Source organism: Euwallacea fornicatus, chromosome 23 (genome assembly GCF_040115645.1).
Source record: "Euwallacea fornicatus isolate EFF26 chromosome 23, ASM4011564v1, whole genome shotgun sequence".
In the NCBI taxonomy this organism is placed as follows: domain Eukaryota; kingdom Metazoa; phylum Arthropoda; class Insecta; order Coleoptera; family Curculionidae; genus Euwallacea; species Euwallacea fornicatus.
The window spans coordinates 605,780-623,737 of record NC_089563.1 but is presented as its reverse complement, the minus strand read 5'-3'; the positions used below and the strand labels follow the sequence as shown (position 1 = coordinate 623,737).

Below are 17,958 nucleotides of genomic sequence, written 5' to 3'. Positions count from 1 at the left end.
ACCAAGCGGGGGTGAGAAACCCAGAAAGACAGGTAGCAGTTAAGGGAGTTGGAAAAAGGAAGAAGCTGACCCGGGCAGTCACAGAAACGACGAACTGAGAAGAGACAGGCCTCGGTCCGTTTGCTCTTCTTCCTTTTGTTCTTCTATCTTTAGTTAATAAACGCACACTTACAGCTTTTGTTTCTTGAACTGTGATTTATTTCGTAGGTATAACCACCATCCCATATCTACTCTAGTATTGGAATTGATATCCCGTTGAATTCCGACACTACAAATTTGTTACCGGAGGATTAGCTGCGAAAGATGAAAATCGTAGATGGAAAGAATTCATAAGGAGAAAAGGTCTTGAAAATTAGTGATATAAAAAAAAGTTTTGATGTTGCACAAGGCCAACGTAAAGATTAGCACTATAGATGTAAAATATGTAATTTTTTAATATATTCAGTTTTTTCAATATTTTTGAACTGGGTAAAACAGTTTTTTTCAATTGTATCCTATATACAGGGTGTACCAGATCAAAGGGAAAATATTTTAACCATTGTTTCTACTAATGAAATTAACAAACACGTATTTTTCCTTTTTCTCCAAAAGTCGGTCGTTTAAGTTTTAGAGATCATTGAATGTGGGGCCCCATTTGGATTAAATAATTTGTGTTGGAAGAGCCCTTCAAAGAATTTTCGTTAAATTTGGTGTACAAATATTTTTCGATCGTAGCAATTCACAAATAAAAAAATGAAATATACAGCTTTTCCATAACATAGATATAAGGGCCGGACTATGAACATAGAGGCCCGTATTTATTTTACCGTTAAATATTTCGATTAAGTGATTACACTACTTGATTATACCTTTCATTTAGAAACTTTATTGTCTCTTGGAGATTTTTCACAGAATGTGTCGTTTTCTCATAGATAGTTATTTTAAAGTAATTCTTATCTTCCTCGGATTAGATCGTGTCTACCAAAAGTTATTTATAGAATTATTGGAAACAAAATAAAAAATAATAATAAAATTATACACTATAAAAATTGTTCAATGTGATCACGAGTTCCTGGGCTTTCTTTAAACGATAAGGGTGATACTTTTCTTGACGTAACACCCTTTGAATACTATTTTTTGAGATCAATAAGTCAGCATTTCTTAAGCTACTAATTTTATTACCCTCAAAGTAATTCAATATTTCTTGCTCATCATCTACCCCGTGATGCTTAATATTATGATTTTCTCCCCGTTGAGGACGAAACTACCAATTTCCCTCAATCTGATATGAACATTTGTAAACTTTCTCGCATTTGGAAGTCGTCGATTAGGAAATCGCTGATGGTAGAGAACTCTAGCTCTATGAGCATTTTGTCTACCCTCACCATAAATCAAGTGAATGTATGCATACTCGAGATCGCTAAACGGAAGAACCAGCATAAAACAAATAAAAAATAATTTTTATGTTATTTTATAATTAAATATGGCAATAATAGCATTAACGAGTAATACCTACTGCTAGTTGACCACAATATGCCAGAAAATGACAATCAGAACGATTTTTTTGACAGGGAGAATGATGTGGCTATTCGAGCCATGGTCTACTTAATATCAACAAATTCCTGCAATAAAAGATGTAAAATTTGGAATCGCCACTACGAGAAAACGACGCATTATGCGAAAAATCTCCAAGAGACAAAAAACTTTCTAAATGAAAAGTACAATCGAGTAATGCAATCAATTAATCGAAATATTTAACGGTTAAATAAATACGGGCCTCTATGTTGATAGTCCGGCCCTTATATCTATGTTATGGCAAGGCTGTATATTTCATTTTTTTATTTGTGAACTACTGCGTTCGAAAAATGTTTGTGCACTAAATTTAACAAAAATCCTTTGAAGGGCTCTTCCAACTCAAATTAGTTAATCCAAATGGGGCCCCACATTTAAAGATCTCTAGATCTTAAACGACCGACTTTTGAGCAAAAAGAAAAAATACGTGTTTGTTAATTTCATTAGTAGAAACCATGGTTAAAATATTTTTGCACTTTGATCTGGGACACCCTGTATATACTACCGCATTCGCGTTGAACGAACCCTAAATCAAAGCATATTTTATGACGTATATGTTGGTATAATAGTTATTTCAGAGGTACACAATCAACATCTAAAAGTTATAATGTTTTACGTACCCAAACGTAATGATGGAATTAATTTGGAGAAATTAAGCGAAAATTTAGATTTGGTTTTAAAATATGACTCGAAACTATCATACGGTATAAAGGAATAATTTTTGGTCCGAATATCTGTAAAATCGATTTCTGCACGTAGGAAAGTATTCCTGCTCGATTAACGCTCATTTTAACGTAATTATACATTATTCAATAATTTGTTGTTAAAGAATATTGGTAAACACTCGTTATTGAAATCTCCTTTGCGGATCTTCAGTATTACCATTGATTTAATTATAATGAAATTAAACCGCTATAAATGCTCCTACATACAGAGTGTCTCCAATAATTGTTAAGAATTTTGGTGGTAATTAGGCGACATTCGTCAATGATACGTCGCCTCTCTTCTTCAAAAGACTGCAGCTGAGTGGTATAAACTTTCGACTTAAAATATGTTCACAAGAAAAATCTAAGGATGTCACATCAGGTGGTCTGTGTGGCTATTCGACCGATTCGAGGCGACTTAGCCAATGATTTGGAAACTGGTCATCAAGAAACTAGCGAACTGGAAGTGTAAAATGTGGAGATGCCCCACCTTGTTGAAAAGATACGTTGTTATCTAAGGTATTGTCATCATTTTCCACAGTTTAAACCAATGATTGGATAAATGTAGTTTTCGAAAATCTCAAGGTACATTGTTCCATTAATGTTTTCTGGAAATAAATATGGTTCAATAATCCTTTTTCGAAGAATTCTTGCCCACGTATTAAGTTTCTGAAGCTTTTGAGTGTGTTCCTTCTTTAATAATGTGTGATTGGTGTCAATCCAATAGCGGCAGTTATAACGATTAACCAATCCATTGAGATAAAAAGTGCATTTCTCAAAAAAATCATTTTGAACAATTTTTTTTATCGTTTGCTAGTCGGTTAGTCATTTTGTTTGCAAATAGCGAACAATATTCAGGAGTGTTTTCAATCAGGTCTTTTAAAGTTTATATGGATGGTAAACAGAGAGATGTATTTGTATATGTAAATGTATTTTAAATTGTGTTGACAACTTGAACTAGAAACTCTTCAAAATATCAAAAAGCTTACGAATATCCAAAATATTAGCCGCTTCCACGTGACCAAAAACAGCAATTTCCATAGACCATTTCTTAGAGTGCCAGCCTGGACCTGCTTTAAAATTTATGTATTACGCCGGTTTATTATTTAACAAGCGACCTGCAATTGGAAAAAAATTATATTCTGACAGTCAGAACTAAAAATCCTTTCAAATGATATGTCACTTGACCTATAGTGCCATTTGAAATTTTAAAGCTGAATGCATCCCTGCGAAAAGGGTTGTTATGGTGAATCTGCATTTAACGCTAAAATGTATTCTCTCTCGCAAGCAAAACTGACTTATGGTGGCAATTTCTAATATTTTGATCGTAGTTCAAAAAAGGCTGATGCAAAAATTTTTAATGGCACACCCTATATACACTAACTTTCAAAAAAAACGCAACACCAAGAAGAACACATCGTACACGTTTGAAATTCTGGCATTACGTTGGGTCGGGTAATAGATAAAAACGATCAAAGTATCAAAAGAAAATTGTTGTGAATTAGTAAAAAAATTTAATAATAATTTAATAATCGGTGGTATCTCCTCTTAAATTAATACATTCCTGTAAGCGACGTGGCATGCTTAAAATTAAATTGTCAATATCTTCCTGTGGTATTGTATCCCAGGCAATCTGCACCTACTCGCGTAGTTCATCTGTGGTCTCTGGAGGGCGAGCTAAACGTTGAAGTCTCCGACCCATTATACACCATACATGCTCCATTGGGGACAAATCTGGAGACCAAGCTGGCCAAGGCAAAGCATCCAAATTTTCAGCTTCCAAATACCTCAAAGAATCATTGGCTACATGTGGTCGCGCATTATCCTGTTGAAATGTGCTTCCAGGTGCATGTATGGTACAAGAACCGGTTCTAAGACACTATTAATGTACCTCTAAGCATTTAATCTATCATAAATGAAAACAAGAGGAGACCGACTACCATACTGGATGGCACCCCAAATCATGACACCTGGTGTTAAACTAGAATGACGCCTTTCCAAAAAATCCAAATTTAATCGTTCTCCTCTGCGCCTTCTAACACGTAACCGTCCATCAGATCGCCATAAACAAAATCGGCTCTCGTAACTGAACACGATTTTTCTCCACTCATCCACCCATTGCACTCTCAGACGATACCACTCTAGTTGGGCCACCCAGTGGTTTCGTGATAATGGAAGCCGACGCATAGGACGATATGAATTTAGTCCAAAACTTCGAATTCTGCGATACATCGTACTAAGGGAGACCCTTCGATTTAGGGTAGCTACCCAGTTAGCACCAAGAGACGGAATTGTTTCAAACGGGGCGCCTGTCGCTGAACCACGAAGTCGCCGGTCTTCGCGTTGGTTCGTCATTCTTGGACGGCCACTACCACGATGATGATTTACTGACCCTTCGTGAGACCAATCTCTCCAAGCTCTTAGCACTGTTGATGCGTTTCGATCCAATCTACGTGCAATTTCGCGGCAAGGTAAACCTGCCTCATGCATACCAACAATTCTTCCCCTTTCAAAGGGAGTTAACTGCATTTTGGCGTACACGAGGCATTTTGCACTACCACACATTCAATATGGCACTAACAATAATACCTTTATCGCTATCCGTCTGTAAAAAAAATTGCAAAAAGAACGATCGTCACAGATAAAAAAGTAAAGAAAAACTTCATATCGCATTAAAATGCGAACTTGAAATTTTTATCATTTTTTTCTCTTTACAAGTCTAAAATCATACCAAAATTTCAAATACATACAATGCGTTCTTCTTGGTGTTGCGGTTTTTTTGAAAGTCACTGTATATGTAAATATGCATATGATATTTTTCCTGAAATTCCTTAATTTTATCTTAAACATGTGTTTACACGGATATAAATTAAATACATCGATTTTTCGTTTCCAACAAGTACAGGAAGTATTAAAACTACTTGCTGCAATAAATCACATAATATTGGAAACATCTCTCGATTTTTTTAATTACTATTGTTCTTGATTGTAACTGATCTCATATTTATTATCTATTATTAATTCGTTAATCTTTGACAGATTAACTGTCCTGACAACAGATTAGATAATGCTGGAAAATAGTATAATTATTGCTCTTATCATCAATAAAAATATTAAGTGATTTTTAAGAGAGTATTATGAGTTTATACTATTTGTGTTATTACCCATATTATGTACCTATTATTCTTTTATGCATTAATTGAATTGTGAACGTCATTATCCTCTCGAGTTGGATAATCAAGGATTAATGGAATAGACGCTACGAAACAAGCACAGCGTCAATTGCTTAAATTAGCTCGTTTTCCTTACACCGTGAACCCTAATAAGCATTGCGAGGGAAAAATTGAAGAAAAATGAGTCGAGTTCCAATAATCCCCTAACCAGTCAGGGGATGCCTTCTTTATTCACATCATCATTTATCTTTACATTATCTTCTAATTCTTGCAAGTCAACAACATGATAATTTACTACATTTATAAAGTGAGTTTTATCGAAAATAGGTAAATTTTTCTTCTTGTTAATTCCGCTCCAAATCGAAAACCACGTGTAGTATTTCTCTTGATCAAAGATATCTTTTAAGTAGTTGCAGGGAAATACGACGCAGGTACCATCTGGTTCCTCACAATCCAAACATACTCCGCGAACTAACACCGAGTTCGAGCAACCCATTATCATTAGAATTAGCATTGACACCCAGTTGCTTATCCAGCAACTCAATTCTTCGTGTTCTGAAACAGCATTTGGTATTCATGATTTTTTGTCAAAGACCAGCCGATTGGGGCTAGACCTGGTAGGAAATAGATGTTTAGTAGAGACCAAATTCCCCTCCAAAGAAATATTACAGCCACGACTGAGAACATCATATAGGAATCAGCTATTAGAAGTCGGGGAATCCCATCCAAAAAGTCACATAATTTCTTCATTATAGATTGGGATGTGAAGACGATTGCTACCATCACATATCCTACAAACTACAATGTATTGTGTTTATTATTATTTTAACTAGATGTTAATTTCTTACCAAGCTTGCCCAGGGGGATAAGATTGGATAACTAGGAAAAAAATATATATCTATTAGCAGCCACAATCCTCTCCACACAGCAATGCCCATGTTAGTTACTACTGCCGTGGAGAATACAACATCCAGGACATAAAGTGACAGTTTTTCCGATACCTAAATAAAAGAAGAATAAATGTTCGATGAAGAAGATGCTGAAAACAATATCACAACTGAGTAAAGCTTAATCATTTCAGGGATATAATTTATTAAAAAAGCATCATCATCATCATCATTGTGGTAATTATCTAAGAATGTTTAAAACCATGACGATTACATGGTTTCTTTCATTAATTTGTATGTTTGCTTTGTATGAAGTCATTCAATAGCTGAAGTAAAAGTGAACATTTCGCGTTTTTACCTGACTTAATGCTGGCTATGAAAGCTCTTAAATCTTTTAATAAATTTTCCCCAACGATGTCTTCGAAAGTTTCAACAGATTTTGGCATCTACAAGGAAAATGTCCTGGATGAACCACCTTTGGATAACCCACTTTACTGTTTGCTTGCCATAGCATTAATGCTATGTTTGCTACTAATTGTAAGTATTTGAATAACAGAAAAAACCGGCGAAACTTAGTTTTTCAATAATTTCAGATAACAACTTCCATTATCTTGTGTGCAGAACCCCATAGCATAAATCTGGATAGATCTCACAAAACTGGCGTAATACCGGCTGAAAAAATTGTGAACACAAACCCTTCCAGAGGGTTATACCAACCTTATCAAAAACCATTTGAGAAGAATCAACAAGATTATAAACCTCAAGGATTTTCGTCTCGTCCTACCCATAGAGAACTAAATCCCGCTGTATTTAATCGAGCGAATCTTCAAATTATCCAAGAAGTGACCGACTCTGCAATGGAATTATCCAACGCGGTAGAAGACAATACAAGAAATAGAATCAATCATATATTTTACAAATTTAAGCCTGTTCACCCAGGAGAAATCAATTTGTTGGCTAACTCAGGTTTAAGGTAAGGAACATCGTCCAAACAGGCATTGTCTTTGAATGGTTTTTTCCAGGTTTGCTCCTACCAGCTGGAAGGCATTTAACACTGACTACGACGTGTCAGGAGAAGAGGGAGATGCGAAGAAATTATTATCCGTGTTTGCAAATGTTTATCTAATGAAGTCTCCACAAGGGGTTAACAGGCTGTCCATTGAGGTTGTGACATCTGACGAGAAACTTAATGATGTGGTTCTGTCATAGAAATATGATTGAAGTCGTTGGGCACTTACCTTCATTTTGAACATACTTGGAAACAGGAACATCGAATCCCCATAATCCAAACATATTTCGAATGGCGGGGAATTGAGGTTCCTTAAACACCTCATCGCAAACATCGCCAAGAAGCAAATTCCATAGAAACAGATAGCTCCACGGCAATCAACCACTGTAGTTTCACCCGTGATGGTTGTACTTACACCAAAGTACTGATCTAGTAATATCCATATGCCTACAGAAATGGTGTTTTTAAGGCAATTAATCAATACATCAATCATTTTTTTAGTGTTGTACTTAAACTGACAAAAGTTTCAAAACTCAGTTATGTTTCTTACCTACCTCTCCAATGTAAATTTGTGACGACGTTAAGTACCAGGGTATATAGTTTCATAAATAGGTAAGCCAGTATTTTGGATATACGATTCTTGTGCTCCTTGTTAATCAAGTCGTTGAAGCTTTCCTGGGCTGTACCGATGACAATGTGAAATAGAGTACCTAAAAAATTGCATATATTAATATTCTGTTAGAAACATGAACATATGCTTGGTAGGAACATAACTATACATTTATTAATCCTGCATAAGTACATTAACAAAATTCCTTAGCAAGCTTGAGGTGACGAAGCACGGAAAAGGGAAACGCAAATTATATTGTTAGAATTTTGGAAAAACTCTAAATTCATAAAAGAAAAATTTAGCCTACTAATTAATCCTGAATATTCTCTGGATTTCTTACTCCATCCTTGCCTGCTTACATTTTATTTGTTTATCCTTTCCAGACTATATCCACATGTGGATATATCTTCGGACATACATGTGTATACTCGTGATGTATGGATGTATACTTTAAACACACACATGCTGCGGAAACCCATGAGTAGAAACATACTCTCGGGTTGTCCAAAATCCTCTTTCCTTTTTGTTTGAATGCTCATGCTAACTTCGCATGGTCCGTTAATCACACTCATTGTAATGTCTAGGGCAACGCTACCTTACAGATCCTGGATAAATTTCCAGAAGATGGAAACACTTTAGGTTCTATGGTTACCATACCCTTTTTTTCCATTTTTTTCAAGCGAAAATGTGCGTATCTTCGAGCATATGTGCACGATGTGCATGTAGTTCGGTAGAAACACCTGCCTGATGAAGCAAATTAGGTAGAAACACGTGTGTCTGGGTTGCCCAAAATCCTTTTTCTTTTTTGCTTGAACGCTCATGAAATTTTGCGGAACTGTTATCAACATTTTCTTAACATTTCCGTTAGTATTCGGTATTTTAGAAGGTTTGAAATGGCAGGTCATAAAGCTAAAAATGTGTAAATTAGAGGAAGCCCAAATATTCCAACAAATTTTCAGAATCCTGTATAAACCGTAAAAATTGCGTGTTGCTTCGATTCGAAGCATGCTGGAGAGAATGGGAAAATGACGGAAAAGTTAGTTCAGTTGAAGACCTTTCAAATTTAGGAGATTAAGTTGCAGATTCAAATAATCCAGGAATTTGAACTTGAGTCTTCCCTCAGAAAATGAAACCTAACGATGAAAACTTTGAAAAAATGTTAAATTCTCGATTTAAAATTTTTAACTATCAAATTATCTAGAGGAGACTTTTTCGATTCGAAACAAGTGTATTTGCCGTTTCACGAAAATGAAGGAATGATTTCTTTTACTTCGCAATTAAGGAAAAATTTAAATAAATAATTGTAAGTTTAAGTTTGTTAAATAATACCGACTCAATTGTGTCCCGCTTTGAAAGGGGACCTGAATTTTTATTGGAAATATGCATGTTCCAAACTAAAATCTGCATTTTCCCTGCAAAGAAAGAAAGAGAGATATGAAGTCCTAACGATGTCTTCCTAAATTGCAGAAATGGCACTTGGTCTCTACTTAAAACACACACAACCAAATATATATGGAATTACTCAGTAATATCGGGAAAATAGCATTACACTTGAAAAGAACCATTTCAAAATAAAACGCAGTTTATCCAAAAATGTTTTATTCTAAAAAAAATTATCGAGATAAATTCTAAAATTGAAAAAAAAAAAAATTATCAAAATTTGTCTGAAAATTGAATGTAAGGTTAATGAAAATTGAAGAAAAAAATAATATATTTTTTTCAATTTAATAATCAGTATTGCCTTTTCTGGCGATAATATAAGAACGAATTTGATTAGGCACGTTCTCCATTAAATTATCAATGGCTTTTTGGGTAACGTTTGTCCATTATTCTGAAACTGCTCGATTTAATTCTTCGGAGTGGCCGGAGTTATTTTGACATGATCTTACCCTTTTTTTAATCTTATTCCAGAAAAGCTCAATTGGATTAACATTCAGTGAAAAAGAAGGCCAATATGAAACGGTTATATGTTTTACTTCTAAAAAATGTCTATTGATTCCGCTGATATGTAAAAGTGCATTATTGTGCACGAATAAAAGAGGATTAGCAAAACTACCTGTCCCAAGCTTACCACGGATTACAGTACTTGTCTCATATACCTTGGATCTGGAAGTGCTTGTCTAATGGAAATTAAAGGGGTTTTTTTCACCAATCATAATGCCACCGTAAAACATTACATTATCTTCTTTGTATTTGGAAACAAATAGCCTGGCTCCCACGACCTTTTAAAATACTAATTCGCTGGTTATCTGATTATGGGTCAATTCTGGTTTCATCTGAAAGCAAGACATTTCGCTAGTTTTGGTGCCTCAAATACAAATTTAAACTATCAACTTTATGTTGCACCGATAGGGCTGGAACTCGTAGCTTTCTTTTGCTAAAAAGGCCTCGAGTTCGAAGTCTTGTCCTGACAGGTTCGATCGAAATGCTAATACCTGTAGCTTGCAAATATTGCTTTTAAAGCTTCTTTTCTTGTTATTTGACTTAAAAAGGAGTCCCGACCTTCAGGGGTGACTTTTCTCTGACTTTTCCTAGGTCTATTTTTTAAGATTGCCAACTCCCGAAATTTTGAATATGTTTTTGAAACAACTCCTTGTGTAACCCCCACTGTTCGTGTAATTTCCTTTTGAAACATGCCTTGTTTCGAAACAGCAATAATTCTCTCTCTCTCTCTCTCTCTCTCTCTTCCTTCCCCCTCTTTGTCTCTCTTTCTCTGCCCCTCTCTGCTTCTCTCTGTTTCTCTCTTTCTCTCCTCATCTCTCTCTCCCTCCCACCCCCCTCTTTGTCACTCTCTCTCTGTCCCTCACTGTCTCTCTCTGTTTCTCTCTCTCTCTCTCTCTCTCTCTCTCTCTCTCTCTCTCTCTCTCTCTCTGAACGTTTGAAAATACCATATAAGACATTTTAAATCAAATTTGCGAAAAAAAACTTATAACTTAACTAAGATACATCGGAACACTAAAGCCTACCGTACAGGAACAAATCTGATCAGGTTTTTATGAATTCAGGTGTTTTTAGTAGCAAATGCATTAGAATTTTATTCTCTTTACAAGAGACTTTAATCACTTTACAAGGTAAAACATTTTTCTTGTAAATACTGGGTGAGTCTATATAAGTTTGGTTGTGCGTATATTCGCGTATAAGTGTACTCCAGTCTCGAATTTGTCGTCTGTCGGTTCCCACTCGATCCTTGAAACAGAGGGATGTAAGGCGTGGTTAACCAAAGGTGGAGTGAGTGCGCAGGTAACATGTGCCCTTCTGTATCGCCAGAAAATGTACCATCACCACAAAAAGTCACGGCACTCGGCCAAAAGTTACACCTCAGAAGACATAATAAAAAAGGTCAAGACGACTCTCCTAAAAAAATTAAAAAATCTTTTGCGGCACTCGCGATATAATCCCTCAGGTACAGTTTCGGATCAGAGAAAAGGGTTTTTCCATTTCTCAGATTTTTAGTGTGGGTTGGCGAATCTACACTACCCGGCTGGCAGAGCATCAAGTCCGGGAGAGGGGGATAATCTTTCGAAGATGTTGATTGTAATAATAAAAAATTCAATCTATGGATTTTATGGAAGGAAGAACCTTTTTTCGAATTTTTGGAAAACTTACAATTGAAAGACACTCTTAAATTATTCATTGAAGTAGACTTATGCACCACATGCCTCTGTAGGGCCAAAAGTGGCTTTTTGTTTCGATCGTAGCATACGCGGACCAGGTTTATTCTCAGTCAGAAAGAAGATTCTCAACCAACGCAAGCAAAACAGGCTCCAAACCAGAATTTGTCTGAAAGGAAAGAAAGAGGTTTGGAAAGCCACTGAAATTGCATGCAATTTGCAAAATTTGCAAAAATGCAAAAAATTGGGATGCAATTTCTGAAAAATTGCATCCCCAAATTGAGAGTTTTATACTGTTAAATTCTTCAAGCAAGTATGGTGGCCACTTGCTAGAATTCGATCATTTTTATTGTCCAAATGAATAAAAGGCGATTTCAATTTCCATTAAAAAAAAATTATAGATTGTGGAATACAAATGGGTAAATTCTGGAAAACTGACCTAATTATTCCATTATAAACTAAGCTTTCAATCAAGCCATTGTGCAAGACTTTATCACTAGACTTGATGTGATATATATAATTCTCGATTAATTCGGTACTTCTTGACTGCTGTAATTATACACATTCATTAATCTAGGTTGATGGCTAAATCATTATTATTCGGAACAATGTGGACAATTGATATTGTTTGGAAATGAACACTTAAGAGAGATTGATGAATGGTCGTAATTATATATCTAATACCCAGGAAATTTGCGTTTATATCTAGACAAGTCATTATATAATGAGAAAGTTTTTGAGTGAAACAATTTTTGATTTTGCACTGAGTTTAAAAAATATTATAATAAATAAATATTTATAGACCGCGATTTTTCATTTGAATTTCTAGAAAATGTAGCTTTAGAAGGATTTATGCATTAAATAAGGTTAAACTTCTCGACAGAAACATATTATGCAAACTTACAATTATCATACTATTAGCCTTCCGTGGTTTACATCCAAACATGAACTTAAGTGTCGTGGGTACGATTATAAGCAGCTTCATAAGTAAATTTCAGAAATATGATGTTATTATAGAGTTTGTTAAACTTTAGGAGAATTGTGTAGAAAATGATAAAATAAACACGAAAAATATCTTAAAATGCACAAATTTCTTGCTTCATATAAGAAATTGCCATGCACGTTTCTTAATGTTAATATAGAGGCGAATTGCAGACACCCTGCCGTGAAGAAGATGAATTTAAATGCAATTGAAGATGGCCTAAAACAGGACAGGATCAGACAAAGAACGCAAACACATTAAAATTAGCGGTGCCATTTTATTATGTGGGACAGGGTCAGTTCAATGCGGATTTTGTTCGTAGACACCTCTTATTGTTATATTAATGTTAAAAGAATAATAAGGACGATAATGGCTTGGAAATCTTTTTGGATTTACAGCAGCAAAGGGTCAAGAAAATTGTGGAACTCGGAGGTTAAATCAAGGAGGATTTAATACGAGACGTGATATATTTGTTTTTCTAATTTAATGTGACTTTTCGAACCTTTTTAAAGTTTCGGAATGGTCTAGTATTTGCAGTCAGTTGCGAAAAGTATCACTTTCAACGACGAGTGATAAAAAGTTGCACCACCCGTTACAAAAATTTTTACTCTTTCTAGGCGGTTGTGAAGAGCAAAACGACATATTTTCATACTATACAATTTGTTGTATGAACCTAGAAGTTCAAATTAGAAACATGAGAAACACTAAACATTATTTTATATCGAACTCAAAATTTTGGCTATATCAATTCGTGGTTAACTTCGGAACACATGGTAGAAGTTCTAACTTTGTCGTTTCACTTATAGGGCCTCATCGCAAGACTTCTTCTCGTTCTTCGCTTCACTTCTGGTGCTACTAATATTCTGTAGTTCAATATACCAAAATTCTGAATAGAAAACTTAATTGGAGGGTTACCATTTGACCTTCAAAGATGTAAATTTTCAAATCAGAAATAAATAACAATTTTCTGGGGTTTTAAGTCGTGGCCTCCAAATGTTGCTCGATTTTTGATAAAAAATTAAAGTGGATAAATTTAACATTCGGAGTCCAAAGAATCCAAAAAAAATCCCACGTGAGTTCAATTGAAATACTGAAGAAAAAACTAACAGCAGAAGTTCTAATGAGTAAAAAAGTCATAAATTCAGTAAAGCGATTCAAACTACGAAATGGTTAATGAGGGTAAATATACAGGGTGTTTCCTAAGTACGGTACATAACTTTGGGCGCGTATTCTACTAATAAAATAAAGATAATTTTGTTATATAAACTATATCCCAAAAAATGCTTCGTTGCGAGAATACAGGGTGTGAAAATATCTTTAAAAAATTACAATTTTTTAAACATTTCCGAAACCACTTGAGAAATTTTAATGAAATTTTGCAGGGTTTTAGAGTTAGCAACGGTGCGTATTTTACGCTAAAAACTGTGGCTGTTGTGTAACCAGTGACGTGCGGGCAGGATAATTGCTGGATATTTTAAAGGAAAAATGTGGTACGCCACTGTTCTTTTCCAATATTTTGTTCTTTTTTTAATTATGTGTTCGATTTGGAAGTAAAAAGGTCTCTTGACTTTTTTTCGTAGGACGCACCGTTTTCGAGTAAGTAAATAAAAAACATTGGAGCTAATTTTTTTCATTTTTTTTATTATTCTTAAGAGAAGAAATACTTGTATGAAGATATAAATTTTTTTGTTGTCTACTTGCCTGTTTTATTAAAATTTCATTAAAATGTCTCAAGAAGTTTCGGAAATATTTTAAAAATTGTAATTTTTTAAAGAAATTTTCACACCCTGTATTTTCGCAACGAAGTATTTTTAGGATATAGTTTACATAACAAAATTATCTTTATTTTAGCTGTAGAATACGCTCCCGAAGCTATGTACCGTACTTTGGAAACACCCTGTATAGCACTTTCAGACTTTTCGTTCTGGTCTCTTTGCTTTATCTCGAATTTTCAAGCAGCATGTTGTGGTATAGATAGGTACGAAATATCCACCTACTTTATCATTACATATTTACTACACAATAAAGTTTTATGTGGTATTGTAAAAATATTGCGACACAATCATGCATATTTGTGCATTCATTCATCGATAAATTGCAAAACGATATTTCTCTCTCTTTCTAATAGTTAAAATCGTCATTCATTTATAATCGTAATTTAAACGGATATTTTAGTATCTCATTGACAGAGCTACGTGGGATTAGGGCCACATTGAAAAGAGAAGAAATACCTAACGAAAGCAACTATGTACAAATACATATTTGGATTATGTCTCACTTGGAACAATATAACCGGTATAGGTTTCCAAGTTCGATTTTTTTATATCCTTTAGGAGGAATTAATTTAATTTTCTTTTAGCAAAGGTAGAAGATACAAAGACAAAGACGTATTAACCTTGCCTGATTGCAAAATAAAACTCTTTTTCGAAAGTATGGTTGCGTTAAATGCTGAGCCATTTACACATGCAGAAATCTTGGATGGTCGCACGAACGCCACCGGTACAGGTGGAAATATTCTGTCTACTCTGAAACATGTACAATTTATCCTGCCCTAGCACGTTTTTAATTTCATGTCCTTCTCCCAAACCGTTTTTGAAAGATAAAAACAAGTTAATCACTCTGTATCTTAGAAACGAAGCAATTTTGGATCTAACTTTATCCGATGGAAGGATTTGATTTTGCGAGCTCTGCAACTCCTGAAAGTTTGTCGGTATGTTTATGAAACGCCCTGTATATGATTCTTTTCACTCCTAAATTGAATTGAATTTTATAAAATTACCTTAAGCTTGGCTGCATTAAGCAAAAGTTCATTTGAAATATACAAAGGCTTTGCGTCTTGGATCATAATAGCAACGGCCATGTTTTTAACACTATAGGGACATTGTGGCCCATTATCTCGATAAATAATGAGCCACATTTGTGCCTGTTGTACAAATACTTCAGATAAAATGGCCAGAAGATGCAGTTTACGGCCGTCCAGCATACTAATTTGGCAATTTTCTCTTAGCATTAGAATCGTCTTCTAACTATTTATTTTTCAAACATCCTGTATATTATGCTCCCGATTAATAAGTTTAAGCACCAAGTTTCAAAACAACAATAATTATAAACTATTTCCTTATCAAAAAGGGGTAAACGTCCTTTGCGTCGCTATTAATACACTTGCATCGTAATGTATAGGTAGTTAAACGCGAAATTCAGACTTACCAATAATGAAGCTTTCCCAGGGAGGAAAATAGTGTTCATAAATGTCCATGAGTTGCCATGTCCCCCTCCAACAAGCTACCACCAGTGGAGTAACAATAAACACCGAAATCAAAATGTCCAAAGTACTCAGTATTTTCACCTTCCTTTTCCTCTCCTTTGCAGGATACGAAGAACCCATATCCTCCAACTGAACTTTTTGATGGTTTTCGTCGACTAAACAAGTTTGACATTCATTGCAAATGTGTCCGAAAATGCTGTTCTTGCGACTCATCTTAAAATCTGAGCAACTCAGGAACCGTTGTAGTAGTCAATTTAGGTCATGGTACTTTAAGCAAACTGGAGGCTTCTGAACTAACCCCACAGTTAAATATGATATGATATAAGATAATAGGGGACACTTAAGGTTCAATTATTTTTATAAATCAGAACGATAGTATGTATATTGTCGTTTGACGACATCAAGTACTAAAATAATATAACGCTCATATGCATTATGTAGGTATTTTGTTGCCTCTGGAGTCTAGAGGGTCTCACGGATTATGGCAAGCCAAGCAGTCGCTGATTTTTTTACATTATCAGCTGCATTATTATTGAAGTTTCCCATTTTAGTCGAATGATCTCCGTTTTGAATGCATTAACAATACTTGAAGATTAAGGAATACTCGAGTTTTGACATTATTTATGACACAGTTTTTAAGAATTTCCATAGCTCCAGATAACAACAGGAATTTTGTTATTATGTTATTGATGCATATATCTAACATATTTTTTAAATAAATTATGAAGATTGTTTTTGATACTTGTTTAATGAATGAGTTTATTAATGACGACTATTAATGAGTGAGTTTATTAATTACTCATTGATTTATGTACGGTGCAACCATTTTATCTTAACATTTCATTCTGAAATAAGTTTTTTACTTTGAAAGATATCGGTACTCAACAAAAGTTGTCGTTTGGGACTCCCTCACATTTTTTTTAATATAAAATAAAAGAAAATTATCATGACTCTCAAATTTTTACATTTTTTGAAGTAAATTGCATTTTTTTTAATGGAATATTCCGTATATTCTCTCATTTTCGTAATCAATGGAAAAATTTAAACAGATTTTATATAGCACGTGATATGTGTATTTCTCGCCGTTAGCTTACTATGTAATGTGTTAATTTCGAGTTAGTGTAAGTTACGAATTGAAAAAACACTATTATTTGTTCAATGTTGACTTCTTGAACATTTATGAAGTTATTTCTCGAAAACTACTGTATCAAATTCAAAAAATTTGATAGCGTTGAAAAGAGAATTCGATTATCTTTAAAATTAAGCATCGCTTGACTCCTAATACCATTTAAGGTTTAAGGGCTGCAGCTTCCCCCGCCAAGGGGTTGAAAGTGGCAAGGTTGATAATGGTCTCAAAAGACTTCCCCCTTGAAATAAAACTCGACGCATCTCAGCGTTTTTTTTTTTGAGTGGTAAATATGAGAAATCGGCCTTTTTCTAGTCGAATACATCGCGAAATCCTACACCACAAATGCTTCTACTTTAAATTTAAAAATCATAACTCGGTTTATTTTAAATTTAGGAATATAAGTTGAAATTTGTTCATGATGACACAAATTCCATTAAAATTTTGTAAATCTCAAAATTAATAATTTGACCGTTCGGGGTTGTTTAATTAATGGTTTGCTACTGTCTTACTTGGTGAACCAGTTTAATGTATTTGTTGAGACTGCGGTCATTTATTGTAAAGGTCTCAAAGAAAGCAGCTAATAAAATTTTCATGAATATTTTTAACTCAGAACTTAATGGGCATTAATGAAATCCATTTCAATCCTTCAAAAAAATGTGAACTAAATTCTCGCAAATTATGTTATAACTTCCTAAAAATTTCAATAAAATGAATTAAATGATAGAGAAAATTTACTTAAAAAAATCTTCTAAAATTTTTCAGAAAATAAAAGATTAAAATTCAACAAAACTGGACAAAATCTCGTCTTAATTACTTCAGTTTTTGATCTAAATTTTCGATAAAAACCTAAGGTGAATTAAATTTGGACAAAAACAACCTGAACTAAAGTTTCACCACAAATTATTCAAAATTTATTTTTATGCAAAGTTTCTATAAAATTTGACAAGAAAAGGTATGTCAAATTTTTAATTCAATCTCATGAATTAGCTAAGCTTTAGACAAAACAAAAAAGAACAGTGGAAACTTTGAACTTTCGT

At 34.2% G+C, this 17,958-nt stretch overlaps 2 protein-coding genes across 2 annotated transcripts; one reads left to right on the top strand and one right to left on the bottom strand.

The window, feature by feature from the left end:
• Window positions 1-5,613: 5,613 nt before the first annotated feature.
• Window positions 5,614-16,121, bottom strand: LOC136346542 (uncharacterized). Its single transcript, XM_066295780.1, has 6 exons — window positions 15,735-16,121; window positions 7,879-8,034; window positions 7,554-7,771; window positions 6,277-6,429; window positions 6,043-6,226; window positions 5,614-5,983 (listed from the first exon to the last, which is right to left on the bottom strand). The coding sequence occupies exons 1-6, from the start codon at window positions 16,003-16,005 to the stop codon at window positions 5,640-5,642; spliced, it is 1,326 nt and encodes a 441-aa protein (XP_066151877.1). The 5' UTR covers window positions 16,006-16,121; the 3' UTR covers window positions 5,614-5,639.
• LOC136346552 (uncharacterized) lies at window positions 6,612-7,555 on the top strand. Its single transcript, XM_066295791.1, has 3 exons — window positions 6,612-6,852; window positions 6,909-7,288; window positions 7,338-7,555. Exons 1-3 carry the CDS (start codon window positions 6,682-6,684, stop codon window positions 7,522-7,524), a joined length of 738 nt encoding a protein of 245 aa, XP_066151888.1. The 5' UTR covers window positions 6,612-6,681; the 3' UTR covers window positions 7,525-7,555.
• Window positions 16,122-17,958: the final 1,837 nt, after the last annotated feature.